The 27,539-nt window shown below is 52.8% G+C and overlaps 3 protein-coding genes across 7 annotated transcripts; 1 reads left to right on the top strand and 2 right to left on the bottom strand.

The window, feature by feature from the left end:
* Positions 1 to 435: 435 nt before the first annotated feature.
* SLC39A3 (solute carrier family 39 member 3) lies at positions 436 to 3,879 on the bottom strand. Of its 2 annotated transcripts, XR_013958481.1 has the most exons (3): positions 3,659 to 3,879; positions 1,960 to 3,122; positions 436 to 1,357 (listed from the first exon to the last, which is right to left on the bottom strand). XR_013958481.1 is itself a non-coding variant. In XM_080634209.1 (2 exons), the coding sequence occupies exons 1-2, from the start codon at positions 3,863 to 3,865 to the stop codon at positions 2,388 to 2,390; spliced, it is 942 nt and encodes a 313-aa protein (XP_080490335.1). In that variant the 5' UTR covers positions 3,866 to 3,879; the 3' UTR covers positions 436 to 2,387. The 2 variants fall into 2 exon arrangements, 1 of the variants encoding a protein (XP_080490335.1); XM_080634209.1 differs by having other exon boundaries at positions 436 to 3,122.
* Positions 3,880 to 4,683: 804 nt separating this feature from the next.
* Positions 4,684 to 16,779, bottom strand: SGTA (small glutamine rich tetratricopeptide repeat co-chaperone alpha). 4 transcript variants are annotated; one of them, XR_013958480.1, is made up of 13 exons: positions 16,646 to 16,779; positions 15,296 to 15,423; positions 14,081 to 14,184; positions 13,786 to 13,870; positions 13,094 to 13,193; positions 11,876 to 11,980; positions 11,555 to 11,693; positions 10,763 to 10,825; positions 10,322 to 10,359; positions 9,440 to 9,529; positions 8,766 to 8,889; positions 5,532 to 5,624; positions 4,684 to 4,729 (listed from the first exon to the last, which is right to left on the bottom strand). XR_013958480.1 is itself a non-coding variant. In XM_080634206.1 (12 exons), the coding sequence occupies exons 1-11, from the start codon at positions 16,756 to 16,758 to the stop codon at positions 8,775 to 8,777; spliced, it is 1,080 nt and encodes a 359-aa protein (XP_080490332.1). In that variant the 5' UTR covers positions 16,759 to 16,779; the 3' UTR covers positions 6,943 to 8,444; positions 8,766 to 8,774. The 4 variants fall into 4 exon arrangements, 3 of the variants coding, with proteins under 3 accessions (XP_080490332.1, XP_080490333.1, XP_080490334.1); XM_080634206.1 differs by lacking the exons at positions 4,684 to 4,729; positions 5,532 to 5,624 and adding an exon at positions 6,943 to 8,444; XM_080634207.1 differs by lacking the exons at positions 4,684 to 4,729; positions 5,532 to 5,624 and adding an exon at positions 6,943 to 8,279.
* A 283-nt stretch (positions 16,780 to 17,062) lies between these two features.
* THOP1 (thimet oligopeptidase 1) lies at positions 17,063 to 25,734 on the top strand. The gene is given in 14 exon segments (XM_080634205.1): positions 17,063 to 17,119; positions 17,122 to 17,164; positions 17,686 to 17,889; positions 19,072 to 19,220; positions 19,687 to 19,794; positions 20,488 to 20,590; positions 20,748 to 20,908; positions 21,026 to 21,161; positions 21,263 to 21,629; positions 21,869 to 22,070; positions 22,178 to 22,364; positions 22,698 to 22,826; positions 23,123 to 23,259; positions 23,384 to 25,734. Coding segments are annotated over 14 exon segments (2,121 nt in total). The 5' UTR covers positions 17,063 to 17,083; the 3' UTR covers positions 23,543 to 25,734.
* The last annotated feature ends 1,805 nt before the right edge of the window (positions 25,735 to 27,539 follow it).

Genomic DNA, 27,539 nt, shown 5'->3' with positions numbered 1-27,539 from the left:
TGAATCACTGCGATGCAGAGCGGGATGGGAGAAGGGGGGGAACAGGAGCGTTCTAACCCTGCGCTCCCCCTCTGAGCTCAGGCTGGGGTTTGCCTGCCAGAGGATCTGCACATGCCCCTGTTGCATGACCAGCAGACGCAGTGGAACAATGGTGACTTCAAATGAACAAGTGATAACAAAGGGATGGAGGCCAGAGGCTTTATTGGGAGCAGCAGATAGGGCTCGTCCTCCTCTGCCCCTAAACCAACCCAGGAACGCTGGACTCTGCTACTCACAGGTGAATAAACCCCTCCAGGGTAGCAGGAAGAGGGGGGACAGCTCAGCCCCCCTGCCAGCTCTACCTGAAGAAGGGTGTGAACCAGAGGTTCCAGCCTGGCACCTCTGTCACACCGACCCCAGACCCAGAGAGGGCTGGGGGGATTCACGCTCCAAGTAGTGGATCTCTACTGATCTCTTGGGCACAGGTTAAGAAATCTCTCGTCAACAGCTTGGCTTGGCTTTAGTACCTCAGCCCTCGAATGCAGATGGGGCCGGGCCGAAGGAAGGATGAGGAAGATGAGGAGGGGAAATGGGGGGCTGGGGTACACCTGCCTTCTAGCCTTCATCCATTTACTCAGGTATAGGGAAAAGCACCTACAAGCAACTAAGAGCCACAGGGGCTGTGCCCAGGCAGGGACAGTCAGCATTGTGCTCCCACAGCAAGTGTCCCAGGACAGCCACCAGCACTGAGAGACCTCCAAAAGGAGCCAGGCTGCCCACATGAGGTGGCTACAGAAGTGAAATAACATAGAGCTTTATCACATCCAGGCCTATTACATTCTCCTCAGGCCCTGCTCATTTATGCCATCTGAGGCCTAAAATAACTCTCCCTTCCCCCTGGTACTCCAGGTTTTTCAAAGCAAGATTAATTGACTTTGGTATGTTGTAGCAATTAAAATAGCTAGCACCAGGAAGTGTCAGATGAGTCTCATCAGCCTCCATATGCTGCAGCTGTGCCAACCACTGCCTCCAAGATGCTGTTTCACAGTCTCACCCATCCTTCTTCCCACTTTGGATCACACTAACAGGGACTGCTTCACAGCTAAGCCCGTTATAATCCCATCAGCACTTCCAACAGGCTTTGCTCTGCCTGCGGAAGCTGCTGCAGAAGCAAAGGCTCATTCACGTCACAGCAGCAGGAGGCAGCGGGGAGGCCAGGTTCCCAGCTCCAGGCTCTGATCTGAGCTCTTCAGCCAGGAGTGTAAATCCAATGATCACGACAGGATGCGCAGCATGCTGAGCTTCCCTGGAGCCGTGCTCTGGAGCCATGGGAGAGCGGCTCCTGCGCAGCGCCTCTGGTCAGCCCTTCCACAACCTCCTAAAGCCCAAGGGAAGAGATTTCTTTTGAATACTCCAACAAGCTGCCCTGCAAAGCCTCTGTAATGCAGCAGCCATGTGAGCCTGCCAGCAGCGAGAGCAGGGAGCACAAACCCACATCTGAGGGCAGCTGCTAAACCCATTTCACCACAAGCACTTGCCCTTAAAATATTATTGCTGGAAATTGCTGTTGCTCATTCCTTACAAACTAGTGGATTCCAGGCTGGACGAATGCTGTAGAAAGGCCTTCGGACAGGGGTATGAAGATTTCCAAATGGTACATTAGCACTCTGCTGGAGATTTTCCTTATGGAATGCTCAACATATGGGTAAGATGTGGACAATGAAACACGGGACAGGGACTTGGGCTCATTTTGTCCATTAAAGAGTTCAAAACAAAAGCTCCTGAGTCGTCATGGATTAGGATGGAAGCTCTGCTGGGGGGAGCTGTGGCACCAGGCACACCACGGGCCCAAAGGGATGATTTTTGGCAGCTCTCACAACCAGGCATTGCTCAAAACTGAGCTAGCAAAAGCAGCTTAGTGCAGCTGTGCAATCCATGACCACACTTGCTTTTGACTGTATTTCTGTTATTGTTTCTCACCTTCTCAGAGCCCAAGAGTGAAGGGAGCAGAGTCTCAGCCCCAGATCGTGTAATGTGTATGAGGGGAAGGAGGGAGGGGGCTGGCTGTGCAGATTAACAGGAAACCACATGCTTGATGAGCTCCTTGAAGGCAGCCTTAGATTCTTAATGTTTGTCTCAACTAATCTCTTCACAAGCTGCTGTGCCTGCAGAGCTGGGGAGGAGGGACAATACCTGTGGCACCTACACTGGGACACTCCTTATCTTCATCTCCCTCTGAGCACACAGTAAGAAATTCTCCTTCTTTAGGTCAATATGGTAATACCACCTGGACTGTGATGTTTCACTGAGCCACTGAGCTTCAGCATCCCCCTTGGCTACAGAGAAGCTCATTTCTGGTGCTCTTTGCAAGGGAAGGAGGTGAGGTTTGCTTCCCATTGCTCCTGTGTTCACCACTTGAAGAAGACCAGCCCAGCCAGAGCTGCATAGCCCAGCACAAGGAACAGAACCTTCAAGATACGGTTGTTCTTCTCTTCCAACTCCTTTGCAAGGATCTCAAAGAAGGTGATGAACAAGAAAGTGCCCCCTGAGATGCCTTGCAGGAGCAGGGAAGTAATGTTGCTGGCCGCATTTTGGGTGCTCTCAATCCCCATCCCAATACTAATGCCCAGAGGAATCATCAGGCTCACTGTCACAGCCATCTTCACAGCATCCTTCAGTGGCAACGAGGTCTTAGCCATGCTGATGCCCAATGCCACTGCCACCAGCGTCTCATGAATGGCAACTCCTATGAACAAGCTCATGAGTTTGCCACCCTCCTCCTGCAAGCCCAGGGCCAGTCCTTCGAAGATGGAGTGTGTACACAAAGCAAAGCCCAGCCCAATGAGCCGTATGGGGCTGGAGCGGGAAAGCTCCCGGATGTTCAGGCCATGCGAGTGGTGACTGTGTTCACTGTACAACGGGCGCCCGTGGGAAGACGCGATGAAAGGACTCTCGTATTCAGAGTCACTCCCGACATCTGAACCAGCATTGAAGGTCTCCAAGTCAATGAAGGAAGGTTTTTCCTTCTGGAAAGTCAAGATGAGCTGCTCCACAAAGACCGTCACAAAGAAGCCAACCATCATGATGGTCTCAGCCACTGGGTAGTCAGTGGTCACATTCCCCTGCCTAAGAACTTCATTGAGCTGGAAGGAAGCAAACAATCCACAGTGAATCAATCACCTTTGTCCCTCAAAAAGTGAAACATTCCTGGTGTGCTCACACAACTCTAAATGGAAATAAAATTAATCCATGATGTTTCCTGTACCCTTGTATACAGGCCTCAGCACGGGAGATAAGGAACCTATTTGCCTTCCAGGGCAAGGTTTGCGGCTGTCAATGCTTTCAACACACGCTAAACAGGAGGAGTTCTGAGCCTCACACCCAGATGATGCTCAGCCTCCTTCTGCATTAAAAACTAAATAGAGCTCCATCTGGACAGGAGCATTAGCTGAATGGGAGATGGGCACAGCTCTTGGGCACCAGGCACAGCCATTTCTGAGGAGGCTTTATGAGCCGCTCTGGCTGGACAGAGACCCTTTACTCCTATTCCCACCAGCTCAGAGGTCTGGTGGCCTGCAGGGCAGGAGCAGGGAGGCTGCTTCCCCTGCACAGGGGTCCTGAACACAGTGGCACCAGTTGACTGAAAATGCTCATAGGAGAGAGGCTCAGAAGCAGTTACCTTTTCTCTCACAGCAGGCAGCAAAGCATTGAAGCACGTGGCCAGGAAGACTCCTCCTCCAAAAGAATTGCACAGGGCAAGAACCTTCTTGGAGCGATGAGCTTTCTCATAATCAGCCTCGATTATCTTGACAGGAAGGAGGGATCCCACCAGCATGAGGACACAGATGCCTAGGAGACACAGCACTTTGGCCACCACAATCTTCATTGTGCTTCCTGGTGAACACTCCCCGGTCAATGGCCCTGTGGACAGCAGTTAGTGGGGGTCCCTCCAGCTGCCCTTAGAGCAGGCACATCAGCAGGCAATGGCACAGGCAGACCTCAAGGGGAAAGTGCTCCTGGACTCAGCCCCTGTGGACAGGAGTAAAACATGAGAGATTTTCCTATAGAAGCATCCCAAAACACAGCCAGCCTCTGCATAGCAACCCCTGTAACTCCCCAGAGGCAGCGGGAGGAGTTGACAGCAGCAGAGCTCTGCACACAGCAAGTAGAGAAACCAGAAGAGAAAAACGTAACTGCAGCGAACAGTAACTTAACAACCTTGTGAGAACTGCAGCAGCCACAGCAAACTGGCACAGCCTCAGGTTGTAGAGGTTTCACTTCAAACCCCTACACCAGGACAGACACAAACCACCTGATCCTGCAGTACAGTCCAACCAGAGGATCAAGTCTTTGTTTTTTAACAATGAGAAAAGAATATGGACTTGGGCTGGTGGGATCTGTCACACAGAAATGAAGATCTTCCTTCCACATTCACACAGGGGATTTTTGGGTACTAATATAATTGAAACTAGACTGTTGGATTAATTCCTGCTCAGTTTCCTGAGCCACCATCACCAGCTTGCTGGAGTAGGTCAGAGCCTCTACCGGCTGTACGTGCTCTAGCAGGAGGCAGTAGGAGTGTTGATTGCTGATCAATACCCATATCTCTAAACGGAAACCCTACAGAGAAATTACCTGCAAGGTTCTCTATTGTCCATAGGGCGCGACAAAAGAAGAGGCAGAGGTTGCTTCATACACGAGAAAGACTGAAGATTTGAGTTGCCACTTCCATGCAGTGAAACTTGTTTTCCTAAAAATCATTTCACAAAATAACATTGTTAAATCTATTTTTTTTAAATACATAAATGTGAACAGGTCCCTCCACTGCTGCTCTCACCACTTACACAGAATTGCCTTGTAAAGTTAAAGCAACGGCACCTTGTGAAGGTTCTCTTGCAGGTCACCAGGTAAAGGCTGCCAGCCAGAGTGCATTGGGGTAACACTAACACTGAACACTCCCAGCCATGTTAACGCTGTCACCCGTGATGCACAGGGCAGAAATGGTGGCTTTTATTAAAAGGAAAGTGGGAGCCTGAATGATTCTGTACTTGGGGGGGGGGGGGGTTAAAGCTTTTTTCTATCTTCTCCAAGTTTGCAGCTTAAGCAGAAGCAAACAGAGGGAGGTCACGGTGGTCAGGCCATGGGTTCTCAGCACCCACGGGAAGTGATGCTCATCCCAAGAAAACCCTGCTCAGATGCCACTGATTGACTTGCGCTGGGGAGAACCCAGCAGCCAAGCCAGGTCTGAACAAGTCACTCCAGAGCCTGAAAGCTCAGTGTGCATGGACAGGGCTTCCGCAGCCGGCAGCCCATCGATGCAGCTGAGAGCCGGCTCCCTTCTCCAGGGACACTGACCCCAGGACTGCCAACGCTCCTCAGTGCTGCGCTGACACAGCTCACAAGGCTTTCATCTTTCTTTTTCTAAGCCAGCAACAGCCCCCAACAAAGCATAAAGCCTCCAGGTCCCCGCAGCAGCTGAGAGCAGCCGTTCTCCCCCTGATCTGAGGCCAAAGCAGCTTAGTGAAGAAGGGAGCAGTAAGTACAAGAAATACCTTGTGTTTCTCCTTGCCTGCTCTTGCCAGCAGCCCAGTGTTCAGGACCCAGCACTGCCAACGTCTGGACTGCTTCACCAGCCTGAAAGCTTTCTATAATAAAGAATTAACTTAGGACACGTACTGCTTGGCTTAGCTGCCCATAATGAACCATGCCAGCAAAGAGAGATACGATATAAAGCAGAGGAACCTATATAGAGGAAAAAATATATGTATGTATATTCATAGAATCAACTGGGCTGGAAAAGACCTTTAAGCTCATCCAATCCAACCAATCCCAGCACTGCCAAGGCCACCACTAACCCATGGCACTGAGGGTGAGCACTTGCAGGGACGGTGACTGCAGCCCTGCCCTGGGCAGCCTGTTCCAATGCCTGAGCAGCCTCTGGGGCAGGAATTGTTCCTCAGCTCCATCTAAACCTGCCCTGGTGCAGCTTGAGGCCGTTTCCTCTAGTCCCATCCCTTGTTCCCTGGGAGCAGAGCCCAGCCCCTCCTGGCTCCATCCTCCTGTCAGGCACTTGTAGGGAGCGATCAGGTCCCTCCCGAGCCTTCTCTTCTCCAGACTGACCCCCCCCCAGTCCCTCAGCCGTTCCCCATCACACTTGGGCTCCAGGCCATCCGTACGATCCTTTAAAGCCCGGTTTTCCCGTCAAAAAGCACAGCGAAACCGCGAAGCTGAAACCAGGCGGGATTCCCCCAGAGCTACTCTTGGCCCAGCGCCTCGAAACCGCTTAAAACCGCCCCGGTCACCCTGAAGAACGGCGTTGCCGGGGCTCCTCCCAGGCCACCAGCGCCTGGGGCATCCCGCAAGGGCGCAGAGATGCGGGGGGGACACCCCGAGGGTCACCGGGAGAGAGGCTCAGCGGCTCGGCTGGGACTCGCTGCGGCGGGGCCCAACCTCAGCCCTCCCGCACCCCCGCGCCCGCCGTTACCTCACGAAGCCCCCCCCAACCGCCACCCCCGGTTACCCCGGCAACGGCCCCCCCCCCCCCCGACCCCCACTCACGCGCCCGGCTCCCGCACCGTCCGAGCGGCCCCCGCACGGCGCCCCGCCCACGGCGCCCTCCCATTGGCCACCGGCGGGAAGATCCCATCGCCCATTGGCTGAGAGGGCCATCCGTCAGCCCGCCCCCGCCCTGCCAGTTGCCCGCCCTAGGGCACGGTTCAAGCCGCTCCGGAGGGGAAACGCGGAGCGCGGAGAAGGGTTCCGGGGCAGCACAAGGCCGCGGAGCTGTCCGCGGAGGGCAGTGCTGACCGGGCCAAAGCACAGGGTTTGGGACCGGCCCAACCGTTGGAGGAGCCGACGAAGAGCGTCGCATCCTCCACCAAAAACCAGCTGGAGAGAACTTAAAGAGCATAGGGGAAGCAGAAATGGGAAGGAGCAGCATTCCAGCAGGGAATAATGAAAAATGGGAAAAGGCAGATAAACCCCATGTGTAGGTTTGACCTCAAAGGAGCACAGCCCTGATCCCACAGCACCACATCTTGCTTCAGTCACCTGGGCAAGAGGGATAACAAAGAAAGTGTCCAAATAGTTTATTCTTCACAAGTTACATTGACCACATATTACTTTATGGAGCATTTACAGGTCGGTTTTTGTTTTGTTTTCCCTTGATATTAATCTGCAAATATACCTACTCACTCACAGCACCAGGCCTCCCGAAATGGTGTTTTCCATCTCACACCTACCCACCTTCAGAGGGGGTGCCTTTTGCCCAGCAGTTAGGCTGTGAACACACCTATCCCACCACAGGCAAATAAGTACTTTAAAACCCATTCTGTGGCCGATGTAAGCCTCTGGCCTCAACTGGTGACTTTAGCGGATGGGGCCAGAGCTTTCCATCAGCCCAAGGAGTGACACAGGTAACTAAAGGGGTGGAAGGCTGCGGGTGGCTCGAGGTGGCTACAAGAGCTTTTCCCTTTTCTCACACACCAAACACTGAGGTGTAACTGCCAATCCCCAACACCAAACCTGCAGCCACTTCATCACCTAGAATTCAAGCAGCACTGTTACTCCATCTGGTCTCCACTCAGGCACCCGCTACTCCTACCATTAGCACGGTCAAACAGGTTGATTACTTACATGCATATAAGATTTAAAAAAGCAGGAAAAAAACCCTTTTAAACACCAAAAACATCCTTACTGTCCACCTGACTAGTTCACAGATTGGATCATTCCAACAACAGAGCCATAATTACTAAACACTAGACAAATTTTGTCAGGACTTGGGAAGAACCCCAAGCAGTGCACCAGGAAACACTGTTGCATGTAGGCAGGTTCTTCCTGTCCAGTCACAAATCCCCCACATTTACACCATCCTTTGAGAGGTGAGCACCAAACTCCCATGCATTAACACCATGGCCATGTTGCTGCAGACCTGAATGAGAAATGCAGTCAATCTAATCAACAGCAACCCTGTAGATCCTGCAGTCTGCAGTGTTCAAACACCACCATCTCATAACTGGCAGGAGGATTAAACTGGGCTAAGGTAGGACTTGAACACTTCTTTGAAGTGGCACATGGGCAGGAAAGTGAAGACATCCTGTAGTGAAGAGTGCATCAATCTTCCAAAATGGGTTAAAAAATTCCCATGTAGCAAATAACAGAAATGCAACAGTGTAGTTAATTGTTCCGAGTGTCTTTAGAAAGACTGCTGCTGCTGCTTGTTTGTGGTCAGCTTGCTGGATCTTCCAGAAGAAAACAAAGAGACTAATGGAAAGGCTGAGGGAGAGGAGCAGGGATGAAGACTAGGGAAAGAAAGCATGAATCTGTCTTTAACATGCAGATCATAGAAAGTATTTTGGTTTTCCATTATTTTTTTTCCCCCTCTTGGACACTTCCAACTCAAGAAATGGCAACACACACATGGCTTCCAGTTTTTAAAGCAAAGAACATAGTTCCCACGGACTGCGCTGCAGAGACAGGAAGACAAGACATTTGCAAATTCAATCTTTGAGCAAATAAAGTGTCCCTTTAACCACTGTGAGCACTATATAATGAAACTCTCTTTGTCAGTCACACAATATGTGAGGGAAGTTCTTATTCACTGCTCCTCTGGGCTGAGCCTTGCATGAGGCACAGTACTAGCAGTACTGATGCAGATAACCCAGTCTCTGTGGAGGGGAAGCACATCAAACTGCTAAATTAAGGCACAAAACTGATATTGCAGCCAAATACATAAAATTCCCATTCAGCTGGTCACAGTCCAGCAGCACTCCTGGCTACAGCCTCACCTGGAGGGCTCATTCCTGCTGATCTTCATTACTGGCACTTGGAGTTCGACTCCTGATCTGGCTTCGTAGCTGCTCTATTAGTTCAGGATTCTGCTGCTGCATCTGCTGAGCAAACTGCTGTCCCCTGAAGGAGAAAAAGCAAGAGTCCTCTTTATGTTCTCACACACTCTACAGAGTCTGGTGCTTGTTCAGCCTGGAGAAGAGAAGGCTCCAGGGAAACCTTAGAGCAGATCCCAGTGCCTAAAAGGGCTACAGGAAACCTGAAGAGGGGCTTTGGACAAGGGCCTGCAGGGACAGGACAAGGGGAATGGCTTTCACCTGCCAGAGGGGAGACTGAGATGAGCTCTTAGGCAGAAGCTCTTCCCTGTGAGGGTGCTGAGGCGCTGGCACAGGATGCCCAGAGAAGCTGTGGCTGCCCCATCCCTGGCAGTGTTCAAGGCCAGGTTGGACACAGGGGCTTGGAGCAAGCTGCTCGAGTGGAAGGTGTCCCTGCCTGCAGCAGGGGGCTGGCACTGGATGAGCTTTAAGATCCCTTCCAACTCAGACCATTCCATGATGCTTCACCCAGTATTTAAGCCTTTCTGAACTGTTGAATTAAGATTCTGCTTCTGGTTAAAAAAATTCCAAATCAATTTATTGACCAAGGCAACGGAAACTCCCAGCTCTCTACTCACGCTTGTATGAGGCTGGCAAGATCATTTGTGGATGGGCTGGTACCTGCTGCTCCCATGGGATTGTGGCCACCAGAAATCATCCCGGACATGCTGAGGAAATAAGAGTCATTGCTCAGAGCAGGAAAAATCCCCACAGAAATGATTTAGCTTACAGTGGAAGGGGAGTGTCGGCATAATGGGAGCACCTTCGCACACAGAGTATGAAGTTATCTGCAAGGGAATCTTCTGCAACAACTTTTCTTTCTTCAACTGCAGAAGAGGAACTGTAACATTAAACTGCACAATACTTATAAGAATGTCAGTTCCTGTATTCCCAGAGATACCCCCTTTTGTGTGCAAGTTGTGTGTTTGGTTTAATTAAAACACTGCCCTTCCTTACGCAAGCTGTTAGCTTGCTCTGCATCAAAAGAGACCTACTGACAGGTCTGCCTAAATATATTCACTAGTGGCATGCATGCCTTATTATTTTGATGAATTCTAAGCATCTCACAAACATTTTAAGTTGATCCTCATAATCCTGTAGCACAAAGAATGGAAATATTCTCATTCTAACCAAGACGGAGCTGTGAAACCATCTCCAGGTCACATAAACACTAAGCAGCAGAGCCAGACTGAGCCCAAGCTTCCCAAACCCAATTCCAGTGCCATAATCTACCCTGCTTGCCTTCTGCAAATGTTTATACCAAGATACCTCTTCAGCACAGTCTGGAGTACTCAAAATACACAAGCCAAGGCAACTGGATGGGTTTAAAGCTGCCCTTCCTAGTTTTGGTCCAAGCACCCTCCTGCTCCCACCAGCTCAGACCTACTGCAAATGCCAAACACATACACAGCCTCAAATGAACGATTCGAAAAGGAAATACAAGATGGGATCAAACTTACAGCTGTTGTACTTGTGGATTGTTCATTAGGTTAGATGCCTATTTAAAGAAGGGAGAAAAAATGACACCCTATTTAGTCAGAAATTACTGGGTGGATATGCAGACGTTGTGCCATTCAGCTACAAAGGAAAAGCAGAAATACTTTGAAACAGATCAGTAGGACAAAAATAGATAAGAGGAGCCACAGTACAACACACAAGACAAGGCTGGTAATGCAAAACAGGCACCCTTCCTACAGCCAGCATGTTGCAAGGAGAAGCTGGAGAATGAGGTCAAATGAAGAGCAGTGACTTCACGAAATACAAGCCCAGTTTCCACACTGGATGAAATGAAAACAAATCTGCTAAAGAGACACAGGAGCTTCCCAGGCCACGTACTGCTACATTTCATCCTGAACAGACCAACATCCAGACCATACACCCTGATCTGTGTCCACATTTACCATACTCATGAAGCCAGGGTTGTTCAGCAAGCCAGCTAAATCGAATCCTCCTGGACCTCCAGTCTGTAAGCATAAAGAAACCACATGCAGATGATGACACCTTCTCACTTCCTGACAATGAACATTAATACTTTACTCCCAGTGTTACAAAACAAAGAGAAGAGGCTCTGTCCATACCCTTGCTGTAAAGCTCCAGGTCACAGCCAGCCTGGGAGATTAGGCTCACTAAAGGAGTCAAAGGGCAGCTTCACCCCCCTCACAGCCACATTACAATGTACAGCTAGAAACCATTACAACTGCCAAACGAAACACATCCACTTGGCCACCTTTGCACTGGAGAAGTCTTTAGAAAACTAGAAACCCTTCACAATTATGAACATCTTCCTGCATGGAACAGGGCTGCAGTGCAGCTTTCTGGCTAGGAAACCTCTAGGTTTCTTTTCTTAAGGAAATAATCTTTGTAAGGAAAAAAAGCCACCTAAAAAATGCCCTTTTGGTATTGCCAACAGGTCACTAGGGAAAAAAAAAAGCTGGATTTTAGGAGCAGCGACTTGTCTGTTTCAAAACACTCCTTTCTAAATAATCTCATTTTCCAGCTCTTTCAAGTAAGCCTGAGGTGACTGTGCTCCAGAATGGTCACAATACTTGCCTCCCCTCTCTGTCTGCACACAAGACTTGTATTCTAAACACAACCAAGGCCATCAAGGCTCAGCAGAAAGCGGCTTCATTTACAATGAAGCAGCCTCCTTTTAATGTTATCCACAGATAACAAACATTAGTTTCAGAACTTACTGGACTTGGAGTCTCCTTCATTTTCTGTTCAGCTATTTTAAGGTTGGATTTGTACGTGTCATTGTCTGGATCCAGCTCCAGGGCTTTTTTGTAGTAAACTACAGCTTCTGTGTGTTTGTTTAAGCTGGAGAGGGCCAAGCTATGAAAGCAGAAATAAAATGAAAGGTCACAGATAAGCACTTGCAATCTTCCTCCAGCCCCAGCAAAGGAGAAACACCATGTATTTTTGCATGGCATTCGAGGACAGAACACCCCAAATAGCATCACTGCCACAAGGCATTGAGCTTAAAATTTTGCTACAAAACACCATAATGCTCTTACCCCATTCTGCCATAAGCTTTGCTGTAGTTTGGATCAATGCCTATAGCTCTTTCACAGTCTCTCACTGCTCCAGCATAGTTTCCTAGTTTACTGTATGCAGCAGCTCTGGAGGGAACAGAGAAAGATGTACAGAAAACACTTAACAGCTTCAATATGCTGATCAAGGTCACCCCTGTTTAATCTCTGTAGTCTCCTATTGTACAAGGCAAAGTCAAGTGTGAACTTGACATAAATCCAGGTCATATCTAAGCAAGCAGGCTGCTATCCAAACACCCAGCTCCACGTTCTACTCCTATGGCAAATAGATCTAAGCTTGCTTCTCCTTACGGACTTTCCAAGAAGAGCCTGGCCTCCAGAGAGGCATGTACTATCACACTTGCAAGCTCAGATCATCTCTCCCAGCTTCTCTTATGCCTCGATTTCTTAGTCATAACAACTGTTTTACCCACTTCCCCCCACACACTCCAAAAAGAGTATTCCCCTCTGATATAAAGCCATAATGTGCTCATTTAATCCTCAATCTCACAACTCTCACTGAGGGGCATTTACCCAAAACCCCATGGGACTGATCCACATACAGCTAAAGGCACCAGGTGCACTCCTTGCTCCAAGAAACACCTCACCACATCATCAACATATGTGCAGACACATTCTTCATTGTAGCCAGCTGTGGGTACGTACTCACAATAAGCAGGCAGCTAAACCAAATCCCCATTCAAAGCCTGCTTTATTCACCAACTGCCTTCCCACCAACTTCCAAACACTTTTGCTTAGAACTGAAAGGCAGGGAATTTGCTTGCATACCCTATTTTACACACACATCAACTTATTCTCAGTAACAAGCCTTCAGCTTGTCTCATTTCACTCCTTTGCTTTTATTATCAACACAGCCTCTGAAACCTGGGCCCTCTATCCCACTTAAGAGTTAACTGCATGAAAGCAGACAGTGTTTCTTAGCATCCTTACATCTCCTCAAATGCCTAAGAGTTTGTTTCCACACCCACATCCTACCTAAAGATGCCAGGGCACAAGAAAGTATATGTCGCTACGAGCTTATAAAAAAACCCAACCCAAAAAACTACACAAAGAGCAAGGAACAGAACAAGCAGTCTACAGAATCATACAAAAACCCCAAAAACGAGATTTTAACCATTCAAAACTTTTAAATCTACATAACAAAACCACAGGTGTACAAGGATAGAGAAAAATAACCAGTACCTGTTGCAGAAATACACAGCATTGGATGGATTTAATTCAATTGCTTTCCCATAGAAAGACACTGCAGCTTCAAAGTTTTCTGCTTTCATTTGTTCATTTCCTAAAAAGATAGCGGAAAGGCTCATTAACAAAGGGAGGGGGGTGTGAGGGGAAACAGGGTCAAACAGAAGCAACAGGCCTGGATCTATGTTCTACTTAAGAAAATAGGACAAGAGAGAAACAAACCACTTGCAACTGCTGCTGGTCAAACTGCTTTGGCAGTGCAAGGCACATTCAGCAACGAGGTGGGGAGCTGTGTCTTGGCAATTCCAGGTTGCCTGATCCTGCAAGCCCCCCTTAGCACCTTCAGCTGTTCCCCCCACTTCAGGCCCACCTGAGGCCTCCCCAGAGCAGCACCACATCCTGAGGAGCACCACAGTGTGTTGGCTCAGAGGACCATCTCCATCAAATTGCAGAACTAACTGTGCTCTCTTGCACAGCAGCAAAAAGGCAACACACAGAGGAGAGCTCTAAAGGAAAGACGCCTGTCCCATACATCCAAATTATGTCAACCTACTGCAGCACCAGCAAAGAGACAAGAAATAGAAGGGTTGATCCCGTTTGTCTTCCCCCCCACACACCTTTTCCAAGCATTCCCCAGGTGCCTCAATACCATCTAAACCTCATTATACACCAGCTCCAGAGGAGATTACCTTCAGTCTTGAGTCTTTCAGCCTCAGCTATGTCATCTTCAGAGGGAGTGATGGGCTCCGAGTTTGTTCTGATGTGTTCAGGCTCCTTACAAGCAGAGGGAGAAGGCTTTGCTAGACTCCCACTGAGAAGAAATTACACCTCCCCCTTCCCAAGCACTGGTTCATAAAGCCCAAAACATTTCCCTCCCACACACCACTGAGGGGGCAGCATTTCTCCTCAGAGGAATCAAGTAGAGCTCATTGCTTTGGCTGCTTAAATGGAAAACCCAGCACATATTTTAGGGCACTTGCTAACCTTTCCTGCAGCAGCTTCAAATATTTCAGGAAGAGTCTGAGACACAGCTAGGCCTTGGTCTTCCATCGAGACCCCAAATGCTGTCTCCAGGCACTGGATGGCAACTAGACAAGAAGAGTCATGTAATTAGCTTTCCCTACTCCATGTAAGTCTTTAACCCTTTTCCACAACAGCTGAATTTCTTACTGTAGAACATACCAGAACCAAGAAAACAAATCACACACCAGGATATTTGGGACATAGCCTCAAATTTTACCAAATCCTCAGCGCTGGGCAAACTGGGCTCTGGAGCTCAAGCTCCTGAATGGAGTCACTCAACTCCTATTCGCCTCAGGTGATTGCACAGCAGGTGCTGGGGGTACAAGTTAACCAAGCTGGGGTTTTACCGGCATTCCCATAGCTGTGGGTAACAAAAAGCAAGGAGGGAGTTGTACGTTTCACTTGCTAGAGGGTGGCTGTCACTGTGGCCGTGCAAAAGACACTGAACCACCACCTCCTCCCTCATCTGGAGCTCGGTGGGGAAGCTGTTTCCAGTACAGAGGAGCACTCCAGTGACACAACAGAACTCTCATGCCATGTTTTATAGTCCAAAAGCACCAGGACTAAACCCCTTCTTTCCAGCCAACACCCTCCTTTGTTCCTGCCTCACCCAGGAATGCACCCAGCACTCTGCAGACATGCCTGTGCTCTCCTTTAGTGGGACAAATGTACAAAGCTAAAGACCAAAGCATAAGCTCCTTAAGCAGCTCTTTTAAGGTCAGTGCACTCTTGTTACCAGTAAAGCCTTCTGTAAAAAAAACCCTGTAATACTCCAGGGTGTGCTGTGGAAAAGCATTGTGACAGCAAAGGGGAAAAGCCCTCTGCAAGCATGAAACACCTGTGAACAACAGAGTTGTGATTTTACACTACACTACAACCCTCCTGACTCTACCTCATTCAAGATAAAACTTGTAAGTCTCAAAGCCAGGGTCAGAGAGGTTTTTAATCTCAGGTATATCCCTCCCTCCAACTAATCTGTTTTTGAAAGAGATAACAGAAAATCAGATGAGCAATCTGCATTTCTCATACCTCCCCAAGAAGACAAATTCATTTCCAATCTTGACCAAGGTTTGATGTTAGGAACAGCAAAGAAGGGGCAGAAGAGACTAACAGTGTCTTAAGTGTTGGGCTGACAGATCTGGATGCATCAACAGGGAAGCACACAAAGCCACCTACCTTCCAAACTCTCCTGAGCATCTGGTGACAGACCCCCATTCTGTAGTTGGTCATGTAGGAACTGGATGATGGAGTAGGCAAGGCGCTTCTGGTCTGCCATTCCTGCAGCTCGCTCCAACTTCTTGGAACTTTAACAAAAATAGCCCCAGAAAGAAAAGTTAGAGGACTTGATGGACAAGAAAGCACATAATTTTACTGCCACTCTCCCCAAGTATGAATGTAAGCATAAAGGAGTTGTTCAGGACTGGCTGAAGCTTCCAGAACCTTCACTGAACTCTCTGCTGTAAAAACAACCCCATTTCCATGAATTCTCCAGGCCTCAATCCACCCTATTCCGCATAAGCTGCACAGCACAATAGTGCCATGCAAGGCTCCTGCCAAGAAGAATACACCAAAGGTGTTGCAGGCATTCAGGCCACCAAAACAGCTCTGACTGACTAGGACTAGACAAACTGAGCAGTTCACACCTAAGAAACCAGAGTCTTCTGCTTCCAGATCATGATCTGGTTCTGAAACCAAACCAAGGGCTGAAGCAGTTTGCCACTGTTGGCAGAGCTGGGGCTCAGAGTGCCAGTCCTCTGCACTGTTCCCCAGCCTGCCATACCAGCACATAGATAGTAGAGGAGCTAAAGCAAAACAACCCCCATAAGCAGATCCAGAGATCCCAAGGCAGGTCCTGGAAGTTCAACAGCCCCAGCTCCTTGAACAGCACTGCTGCTGAGCTGAAGCACTGCCTCTCCAGAACACTGCACTGGGTTTATAGACCCAAAACCCCTTCAAGGGGATTTATTATAGAAATTACACTGTTTAAACGCAAACTCTGTGAAAGAGACACCAACAGAGTTCAGCTGGCCCCAACCAACTGACAGACACCAGAGATACACACAGTCACAGCCACAGGTACCGCTGCCTGTGCTGGGCTCATGGCCCCAGTGACGAACGAGGCTGGAGCCTCACAGACCCTTCCGGAACCCGGAGGCAAGAGGGGTTAGACCCCTCTCCTGCCCCGTACCCCGAGGCCCTGCCCGCAGCACCCACCGCCGCCCTGGGCAGGCCTGAGGGGCGCGGCAGGCCCGAGCCCCACTCCCGCCCCGCTCGGGGAGGAGACGTGAGCGCAGCACGGCTCATGGCTCCCATAACGGAACGCACCAGCACCGCGAGGGGACACCGCGCCACAGCCCCCGGCCCGGCCCACACGGGACCCCGGTGGACAGAAACGCCGGGCCCCGCCGCAAGCGGACCCCGGTCCGGTCACTGCCGCATGGGGGCCGGATGCAACCGGCGCCTCAGCGGGAAGCGCGGCCTGGCCCGGCCCCCCCCGTCCCGCTCACCCAACGCCCCAACACTCGCCTCAGCCGGGGCGGGCTCAGCACTGCGCACGCGCTGCGCCCCTCCCGCTGCGCGTGTGCAGTGCTCCCGTCACCCCCCGTGCTCGCACTCTCCTGCAGGAGGCGACAGCGCATGCGCGGGGCTGGAGGTCTCTCGTCGCTCCTCCTAGATTTTTACCATCGAGAGGGGCCGTTACTATGGAAACCGGCGGGCTGGAGCACCGGGCCGCGGTGCTGCTCCCGGCGGCCTCCGCTCCAGCTCCCGGGCCTGTGGTTCTGCCCCGCCGCCGCCGAGGGTGAGGATCGCGGCAGGGACGGGGCTCTACGTCCGGGGGAGTATGGGTCGCTGCTCCCCGGCCCGGATGCGGTGAGAGGAAGGGGAGAGCGGCGCTGAGTCCTCCACGCTCCCAGAATCCCTCTGCGCGGCCGCTCTCTCTGTCTGCCTCTATGGTTGGGGCACATGCTGCGTGCGCGGGGCCGGCACGGTCTCCTCCGGGCCTCGTCCGCAGAGCGGTGCCTCCCGGCATGGCGCCCCCCGCAGGTACGGGCGGCGGCGGGACGGGGCTGGCGGCAGCGAGGGCGCTGGGACGGGCGCTGGGGGCGATAGGGGGAAGGAGGTGAAGGCCGTGAAGGGGCGAGGCGGAGGAGAGAGGGATGGGGTAGGAGGAAGGAGCCGGGGCTGCCCCCTCCCCTTCAAGGGTTGCCGTAGGGAGCCCCTGGTCTCCTGCCCCCCCGCTGTCACCGCTGTGCCCTACAGCTCCGGTCCAGGGCTGCGAGAGTCACCCCCCTCCCGCGGCAGAGGCACCTGCCGGGGGCACGGCGGGGAGTCGGGTTTCTGGGGAGGGCTGGTGGTGACTGAGAGGGCAAACAGCGCCCGGGACGTAACCCGGCTGCCGCTAGCGCCCGGGTTCCTTCGGAGCCTGGTTGTCCATCGGCGTGGTTTGTTTGCTGGGCCTCTCCTTTAAGTTTTAAGTGCTTTTTATCGATCCTTAGCTATGCGGCTGCGGTTTTCCTCCCAGCCTGCGTAAGGCTCGCAGAGCGTTTCCTCCCTCATGTCTCCAGGTAACGTTGTGGATAGCCAGTCCCCCAGGCTGCTGGCAAACCAGCTAAGATGGGACCTGACGGCCGAACAGATCGAAACCATGGCTGCAGATCTGACAGAGAGGACCAAGCTTGTGTACGACCGGGTGGGCTCCCAGGAGCAGGGTGAGGTGTCCTATGAAAACACTCTCAAGGCGCTGGCAGATGTGGAAGTTGAATATACAGGTATGTACATGGAGAAGGAGGCCTGGAGGTCTGGACATCCACATCTTATGAAGGTTTTTTGGTGTTTGCTTTTTCCCTCTGGACTTTTACCTCCTTTTTCCTTCCCTTGGCTCCCTCAGCAGTCTGTTGGGTTTTTTTCTCAGTTAATGTTTATACAGCTTAGATATGAGTACAAAGAGTAGAGATTTGGAATAGAAGAGCGGGTCTAAAACGAGGACAGTGCTTTGGCAGCAGCATGGTCTGTGGCAGGAGTAGCCAGGTTGTCTCCTGCTTTTAAGGTGCATTAGTGGGAACAAATTGTGTGTTGGCAGAAATGGTTCAGATCATCTAAAAAACCTTCAGCTCTTTGCTAACTTTTTCCTTAAGGCAGCAGATAAATGTCTCTCTGTGTGCCTTGTTCAAACAGTGCTATCATTGTAGGGCTTCTGTGCGGAGCAGAAGCCAGCTTGCAGGCCTTTTCTTTCTTCCCTCTGATTTCTTCTTCCTAAAATAAGAGGAAAAGCCCTTACTAAGGAGGGGTAATGTTAACTTCAGCAGAACTGTCAGCACTTTCCCTGGCCAACAGAGAGTAGCTTTCTGCTCCCTTTCTGCTGGGTGGAGAGTCCTTGTGCATGGAGGGCAGCGCCTTCCTGCTGGAGCTGTGTTATTTCAGAGATGGTGTCAGCTTGTTTTCACTTCTAAAATGGAAACACTTTAGGCCAGAGCACGCCTGGGGTGTGGTGGCTTTTGAGGAGTGTCTGCAGTAAAGGCGTGTCACTTTTAGCCTGGTCCTATAAGGAGAGGAGCCATAAAATGATGCTGCCCTGTGTCTGCCAGCATAGAAATCCTGTGATTCTTTCTGATACCAGCTGTAAATGAGGAAAAGGCTTTGGGAACTCACAGGCATGAAATCTGTGAGGGGTTTGTGAGAAAGAGGGATTGTGGAGGGAAATCGGTGGATGGCAGTGGGGAAGGGTGACCGGGTGCTGTGAGTGACAGTGTGCTGCTTGCAGAGGACAGCGCTGGGTTTGTCTGATGGCAGCCACTTGCCTCACTCTTCCCTTGTGTGGGCAGGCAGGTCGGGCGCCGGGGCTGTCAAACTGGCTCCCAGTTAACACAGGCTCTCTGTGTATACTCCCACTCACGAGCAGTTCTGGGACATGAAGCCATTGCCTTTACCACAGTCCCTCTTCTCTCATGCAGTCCATCGGAACATGCTGGACTTTCCCCAGCACGTCTCTCCTTGCAAAGACATCCGTGCAGCGAGCACTGAGGCTGACAAGAAGCTCTCAGAGTTCGACGTGGAGATGAGCATGAGGCAGGACGTGTACCAGAGGATTGTTTGGCTCCAGGTCAGTGATGTGCCCGAGCAGGGCACTGAAACCTCCTGGAATTACAACAAACCCTTTTTCCTCGCCCCAGAACTTAGAAGTGAATGATGATGAGTCAGGTCTGGAGCTGAATCGCTGTGTGATCATGGCAGAATGGTCCAGCTGTTTTGGGGAACTAGAAACTTGGGCTTTGAGGGCTTTTCCTTCCCTCAGGGCCTCAGTTACCCCTTTGATAAGGTGGTGTTAGTAAACCCAGCCTGCCTTCTATGGTGACAGGGCAGGGTAATGGCCTGGAGCGTGCTGTAATATGGCATAAAGGTGATGTGCTTAAAGCAGTCTGGTAGTAGCTGACGCACCAAACCAAAGCCCTCTTGTGGGGTGTTTCCATCTGCTTCTGAGTCACTGGTGTTACAATAACCCCCAACTCCCACCAGGAACTGGCTTTCTGTGACACCTGATCCCTGTGCCTCTGGGTTTTGTTTTACAGGAGAAAGCAGAGAGTGCTGCACTGAAGCCTGAAGCAAAGAGATATCTAGAGAGGCTGATCAAACTGGGTAAAAGAAACGGTCTCCATCTCCCTGAGGAAACGCAGGAGGTGAGATCACAGAGCTTAAAGTAAGCACACGCATGGGAGCCTTGCAAGGCTAAGAGGACACTGTAGCACTAGAGTAGAGGACTGAGGCTTAGACTCAAGTTTTGCCCTTGATTCACATGATTTTGGGCACACTGGTGATGCCTCTATGCCCCTCTTTTTCCTTTCCATTGAAGGGGATGACATTTACAAAGTGGGGTCAACACTGATTGTTGAGGGGCTCCTGGGGAGCTGAAATTGCAGATGGTGCTGTGCAAGTCAATTGGAAGCAGCACTTGCATGCAAAGGGGTGACCGGGCGAGGGGGGCTGAGCTGCTCGGCATCTCCTTCTTTTACCATGCACCGGTGGCTCAGTGAAGGAGATTGAAGCAGGATTAAAAATAGAAGAGAAGGTGAAGTGAAATGAAGGTAGAGGAGGCTGTTGCTTAAACACCTGCACCTCCTGAACTGACAGGAGAGACAGTCGGGACCTTGCTGAGGTGGCTGCTTTCCTACCAGGTGTGATCCAAGGGAGCCTGTACTAGCCTGAATGCTCAGCACCTTCATCCAATTAATTCTGCTGTGTTGTCTTTGAATTCAAGCCAAGTACAGACTCACCACTGGGCAGCTCAGCAAGCTGCTGCCTGCAGACAGTGAATGGTGCTGTTTGACTTCCCCCTTTTGACTAGCTTTTCTCTGTTCATCTGTATTTTAAAGAAAATCAAAGCTATTAAGAAAAAGCTGAGTGTCCTTTGCATAGACTTCAACAAGAACCTCAATGAAGACACCACCTACTTACCCTTCTCAAAGGAAGAGCTAGGTATGGAGTACTCGGGCTTATTTCTCTGCTACTGTGGCCCTGAGTGCCTGAATTCCTCTGGCTAAGGAGCCAAGAGCCTGTTCCTGTCCTTGGTTCCAGAGCTGGTGTTTCTGGAGAGGCCTGCGCTCTCCGTCAGTCTTGTCTGCTCTTTTCTCAGGAGGGCTCCCTGAGGACTTCCTGAACTCCCTGGAGAAAACAGAGGATGGCAAGCTGAAAGTCACCTTGAAATACCCACACTATTTCCCTCTCCTTAAGAAGTGCTACGTGCCGGAGACAAGGAGGAAGGTGGAGGAGATGTTCAACTCCAGGTGCAAGGAGGTAGGTGGACCTTGCTGCTTGCCAGCAGGGCCAGACACTAAAGGGGTCTTGTGTGACATTCGTGCTTCTTTCAACACTGGGGCTCGTGCTTCACTTTACTCTGACTCTACCATGCAGGAGAATTGCTTGATCCTCAAGGAGCTGGTGGATTTGCGGGCTCAGAAAGCCAGTCTGCTGGGCTTCAACACGCACGCAGACTTTGTGCTGGAGATGAACATGGCTAAAAGCAGCAAGATAGTGGCTTCGTTCCTGGGTATGGCACTTGGCTGTGGAGCCAAGAGCTGGGGCATGTGTTGAGCCAGGTCTGCTGCTCTCGGCCCTGGGCACTAACCCTGCCTGCCTTGGTTTTCCTAGATGAGCTGGCTCAGAAGCTGAAACCCCTTGGGGAGAAGGAGAGGGCTGTGATCTTGGACCTGAAAAAGAAAGAGTGCGAGAAGCGCGGCCTGGAGTTTGACAACCGCATCAATGCCTGGGACATGCGCTATTACATGAACCAGGTGGAGGAGACCAAGTACAGTGTGGACCAGAATCTGCTGAAGGAGTACTTCCCCATGCAGGTGGTCACCACAGGCCTGCTGGCCATTTACCAGGAGCTGCTGGGCCTCAGCTTCCATCTGGAAGAGAAAGCTCAGGTCTGGCATGAAGATGTCCAGCTCTACACGGTGAAAGATGCCTCCTCTGGGGAGATGATTGGCAAATTCTACCTGGACCTGTACCCAAGGTGGGGCCTTGGGCAAGGTGAAGCAAGAGGAGGGATAGGGCATGGGGAAGAGGGCCTGCCATGCACCTGGGGAAGAGGCTGTCCCACTGCCAGATGTGGGGCTGTGCGGTGGGAGCGGTGTCTGCTCAGGCAGGGCAGAACATGGGGTTACCAGGGGGCTTTTGCTCTGAGCTGGGTGGTGGTGGTTCGTGGGTGGCCTTAGGGGTGATCTGTGTAACAGGCTCCTCTTCCTGGCCTAGGGAAGGCAAGTATGGGCACGCAGCCTGCTTCGGCCTGCAGCCAGGCTGCCTCCTGCCAGACTCCAGCCGGCAGATCTCAGTGGCTGCCATGGTGGCTAATTTCACCAAGCCCACACCGGATGCACCTTCCCTGCTGCAGCACGATGAAGTGGAGACATACTTCCATGAATTCGGGCATGTCATGCACCAGCTGTGCTCTCAGGTGAGGCCTGGCTGGGCTGGCAGAGGGACTGGTTTGTTACCTTTCCTCCTGTCATGCTCTCCTGGGGGGGTTAAATGACATCCTATTCAGCTTGCTGCGTCTCCTAGGCGGAGTTTGCCATGTTCAGTGGGACACACGTGGAGCGGGACTTTGTTGAGGCACCGTCACAGATGCTGGAGAACTGGGTGTGGGAGAAGGAGCCACTGCTGCGTATGTCCAGGCACTACAAAACTGGAAGCCCCATCCCTGATGAGTTGCTGGAGAAGCTCATTAAATCCCGGCAGGCAAACACAGGTTGGTCCCTGCAGAGAGGCTGGAGGGAACAAGGGCCCTGTGCTGCTCCCAGCAAGGGCAGAGCCTTGCTGTGGTGTTCCCTTGAGTGTGGGGAGGAGGAGACCCTTAGTGAGCTGGCCAGGTGGAGGAAAGGCTTTGCTTTGCTCTCCATGGTGCCCTGGGGACCGAGGGGATGAGGATCAGGTGCTGCTGAACCAGGATGGGGGAAAGGGGTCAGAAGTTGGGTGTGAGGAGAACTATGGGAGGCCCCCAGCCTGCACGGCTGAGACCCAGCCTTGGAAATGCTCCTGCCTGCAGGAAGCAGCTCATTTTGCCTCCTCCTTCTGGAAACAGGGCTCTTCAACTTGCGTCAGATCGTGCTGGCCAAGGTGGACCAGGCACTGCACACCCAGACGAAGGCTGACCCCGTGGAGGTGTTTGCTGGGCTATGTGAAGAGGTGCTGGGCGTCCCTGCTACCCCAGGTACGCAAGGGCTTGGGGTCCTGTAATCCATGCCCACCTGCAAGCTTGGCTCATCAGGTGTTCAAGGCTTGGGCTTCAGGCTGGCTCAGTAGAGACAGCTGCTGCTGGCTCCAGGAAAAGCAGGGCTGAAACAGTACAAAAATAGCTGCAAAGTTCTTCTCTGTTTCCCCTGGGATTGTCAACAAGCTGACCCAGTGTCTGCTCTGACATATTTACACTATGGAAGGACTTTTCCATGCTGTGAGCAATTCCAGTAGCCTTTTCTGTTAACTCCCTTTCCCATCCTTTGCACAAAGGTACAAACATGCCTGCTACGTTTGGCCACCTGGCCGGAGGCTACGACGCCCAGTACTACGGCTACCTCTGGAGTGAAGTGTACTCCATGGATATGTTCCACACACGCTTCAAGCAGGAGGGGATCATGAACTGTAAGGTAGGAGTATATCCCACACAGGCTCCCAGTGAGTGGCAGGGGATGCCTCCCCTGCCAGAGGTGGAGGGAAGTGGCAGCATCAGCGGGTGGCTTAACGCATCCTCCTGTTTCTCTCTGCTTGCAGGTGGGCATGGATTACAGGAATTGCATCCTGCATCCTGGCGGTTCCCTGGATGCTTCTGACATGTTGAAGAAGTTCCTGGGCCGTGAGCCTAAGCAGGATGCCTTCCTGGCCAGCAAAGGACTGAAGGTAGAGAGCAACTCACTGCCTTCAGCCTGCTGAGAAGCTGCTCCAGCCTGTTCTGAGTCAAGCCAGCTCCTTTTGTCTACACTCCAGTCCTCTCAGGCCAAGCAATGCCCCCTACTTCTGTCACCAAATGCATCCTGGGGCAGCCCCTACCTGGAGCTGTTCCTCCAGGATCCTGCTCCAAGCTCACCCTGGCCTTCAGGAGCCAGGTTCAGCCCTGCAGAGCTGTCACAGGGCTCTGCAGTGACAGCTCTGCCAAGGGAGCTGAGCTGCCTTTGTTGCACACACCTCTGCACAAAGGGGTTGGGGCTGTCATTAGCCACACAAATTGGCTGAACTTCAAACCTGATTTCTGCACGAGGGTGAGTTTTGGCCTCGTTTGTAGCCAGAGAAGGTGAGAGCAGTTACCAAGCTTGGGTCATTGTTCTAATCCCTTCTTTTTAAGGAATGAGACTTCCCACCAGGCGTGGCTTGTTTTGTGCCTTGGGGCAGACTTAACTGTTCCGAGCACCAAGCAAGTGGGCTGAGGAGCTTGTTGGGAGCCACGTTCTCCCTGTCTTAGGGCAGCTGTGGAATAAAGATGGGCAGATCCCAGATCCCATTGCAATTACTGGAATGTCCTGCCCTGAATCCCTCAGACACCCCTGCTTGGGCAGCAGGCCTGGGAGTGGGGCAAAGGGGGCCAGTGCAGCTATTCCCAGAGCAATAGTGGATCTGGGGAGTGTGGCCTGGGCCTCGCACACTGCCAGGCTTCCCCTAGGCTATATTGGAGGTGCTGGGACCCTGTGCCAGGGGCCAGCTTCAGGGTGTGTTGCTGTCCTATGAGCCAGGGTGGGACAGGGCAGGGCTGTGTTTAAAGCAAGAGAAGCTGACAGCTTCAAACAACACAGATGCTAGGATAAAAATACCGTGTGGCTTTGTGCCAGGCGCCGAGCTGGGGGACAGCAGCAGCCCTTTGCCCGGCCTTGGGAGCAGCCACACTCTGCTTCCCCCAGCTCTTCCCCTGTCCCCAGGAACCCTGAAGCTGGTGCCCATGGGGTGTGGGGTTGCATAGCATCGTGTGCCCCCCTCTGCCATGCTGTTCTCCTAGCCCAAGCAGGCAGGAGGGCAGCTCTGCTCTGGCTATGGGTCAGAGCTGGTGGAGAGGAGCGCTGCCCTCAAGGTCAGAACCTGATTTCTGGGTTTGCTCCTGTAGGAATCACGCATGGACCGGGAAAGGTTTTTAGCAGTGAGTGTGCAGGGTAGGTAGAAGGGAGCAGAGGGGAGCTGTGAGCTCCTGCCGGCATGAGGGATGCATGGTGATGGTCCTGGAGAGCAGATCTCAGTCTCTGGTGTCCTGACCCACCTCCAGCCTCGGCTGATGCCGTATGAGGGCTGCGGGATTGGTCTGGCACATGGAGAGTGCCGAGTGCTGCGCTTGCACCCAGCATCCCAGCCAGGGCTGCACATGGGTCCCCCCACCCAGGGACTTGTGCTGCATCTCCCTCCCCAACCAGGGTGTTCCTTTGCTTCTCCTCTTGTCTGGGCTGTCACTGAGCAGCTCTGGCTTGTTCCCCGCAGTGACTGACAGCGTAGGAAGAAACTCATCCCAAGTGCAGACAAAGTTGTTGCTGTCACCTCCCCTCCCGGCCCCACACCCCCTGGTGACGCCCTCCCTCACCAGTCCCCTCTTGCGCTGATGTGGACAGGTCTGTAAGCAGCAAAGCAGTTCCTTGGTGCTTGCTGGGGCCACGCTGAGCATCTTGTCTTTGTCCCCACCCTCTGTTCTAGGCATAGGCGAGTGTCTGTCACCGGTGCCGGGGCCACTCGAGTTAATGCTGTGGGTGTTTTAATGTCACGTTTTACCAAGCTTTCAGTGTTTTCTTTCAGACCTCTTCTCTTGAAGGACAGAACTGAAGATGGACAGGGAAGCCATGCACTTCCCTCCCTCCTTCCTAGGCCACAAATAACTCAGTTCCTCCTTCCAGTAAGCCCTGCTGTGTGCGGTGCGGTTAGAGGTGCTGCAGGAGCCTGCAGCCAGGCAGAGCAGGGGGATGAGATGCTGCTCCAAGCATTCCCCCTGCATGGGTGATCCCCAGGCACCAGGCTCCTTGGAGCTGCTCCTTCTCCCTCCCCAGCTCTTTATCCCATCCCGGGGAAGAGAGGTCTCGTTCAGGTTTGATTCTTTCATTTCTTTCTTTTTGTTAACCTGTTCTAAGGGCAGACTGGTGTGTGTGTGTGTGCGCCGTCCGTAAGGGTCACGTCCCACCCTGCTTGTGTCAATGACTGGATTTTAGACAGTTCCTAGCACTAATAAAGGTTTTCCTCAGCGGATGTTTGCATGGCTCAGGTCCTGCTCCTTCGTGGTGTGGAGGCGGCGATGTTCCACGGTGGCAGCAGGGTGATCCCGGTGCTCCCAGGTGCTCCTGGCACAGCCGCCGCCGCAGTCTGCACAGCAGGGCCTGTGCCAGGAAGATGGGCACCGAGTGGCAGGCGCGGGGTGGCAGCCTGTGTGGTGTGAAGCCCTGGGGAGCGAGAGGCAGTGACCCCCTGGCCCATCCCCACCGTGGCCGTGCCCTGCACCGGCCCCGCACCTGGGTGAAGAAGCTGTGATCCAGCACATCCTGCAGACTGGGCCGTGCTGTGGGCTCGGGGGCCAGCAGACGGGCGATGAGGGCCTGGGCATGGACTGAGAGCTGGCGCGGCTGCGGGTACCAGGCCACCCGGATGTGCCAGTACAGCTCCTGCCGCTGAGCTGCCTCAAAGGGGGGGCTGCCTGTCAGTGCCATGTACCTGGGGGGGGGTCAGGCTGCTCAGTGCGGCTGGGAGCACCCATCACCCACCCTCCAGGTCCCTGCTTACATGGCACAGCCCAGGGCCCACACATCTGAGGGCACCCCATGTCCCTTGCGGTCCAACACCTCTGGGGCCAGGAAGCTGGGTGTCCCACAGAGCGCCCTGGGGAGCAAGCAAGGTAAACCCCAGCCTGGCAGTGACCCCCCCACAGCAGCACCATAGCCCCACTCACCCCCAGCGCTGACCAGCCGGAGCCTTCAGCCGCGCCAGCCCCAGGTCCCCGATCTTCACCTGCATCTTCTTGGTCACCAAGAAGTTGCCTGCAGAGGGAGGTGAGCCCGGGCAGCACTGGTGTGGGTCCCCCACCACCACCGCAGCGCTGCCTCACGCACTTAGCTTGAGGTCCCGGTGGACGATGCCCTGTCCGTGGAGGTAGCGCAGCCCTGAGATGACCTGCAGCAGGTAGTATCGCACCTCCGGCTCCGTCAGCCTCCCTCGGGCCCACAGGATGTCGGCGAGGGACTGGGGACAGACCAAGGTGCCAGTGTGGGGCCTGGTAAAGCCCTGGCATGGGGATGCTCTGTTTTGGGATGCTGGTGCTTGCTCACCCTCCGGCTGCAGTACTCCAGCAGCAGGTAGACATGGCGGTGGTCAGCGAAGTGCCCATGGAGGCAGACAATGTGCCGGTGGTGCAGGCGGCCATGCAGTTCCTGCTCCCGCTCCACCTGCATTAGCAGGAGCCCAGCAGCCCCCCGGGGAGCCTCTGGATCCCGGATCCCCAGCAAGCATCCTTGGGAAATGGGGATGGGGACCCACCCAGCAACCGGGACCAAGGGAGAAGGAGCAAGGACAGGGCCATGGGGCTCTGCAGGGTCCCTCTGGGCACTGCCCTCCCTCCTTTGGGACATTTCTCTCCCCTCTCCATGGACTCACCCTCTCTCTGATGCCCACTGCAGTGAAATGGGCTCGCGGGATGACCTTCGCTGCATAGACCCTGCCACTGGCCACCTCCGTCAGCTCATAGCAGCGCCCAAAGGCGCCCTGCAAGGACAGTCCCACAGGAGTGAGCAGCTCAGCACCCCGGGGTGAGCCAAGGCAGAAGCAATGCGGACCCCAGGCACTTGACTGGCAATAGCTTGGTCCCAGCCTCTCCCTGCTGCCTCAGTTCCCCCTTCCCCAGAGGGGAAGTGATGGGTCCCCCTCGGAGCAGGACATCCTGGAGATGTCCCTGACCACATGATGTAGGGGTTCTGGCCAG

This window comes from Psittacula echo, assembly GCF_963264785.1.
Source record: "Psittacula echo genome assembly, chromosome: 24".
NCBI classification, from domain to species: domain Eukaryota; kingdom Metazoa; phylum Chordata; class Aves; order Psittaciformes; family Psittacidae; genus Psittacula; species Psittacula echo.
This window is presented reverse-complemented; position numbering and strand designations above follow the sequence as displayed.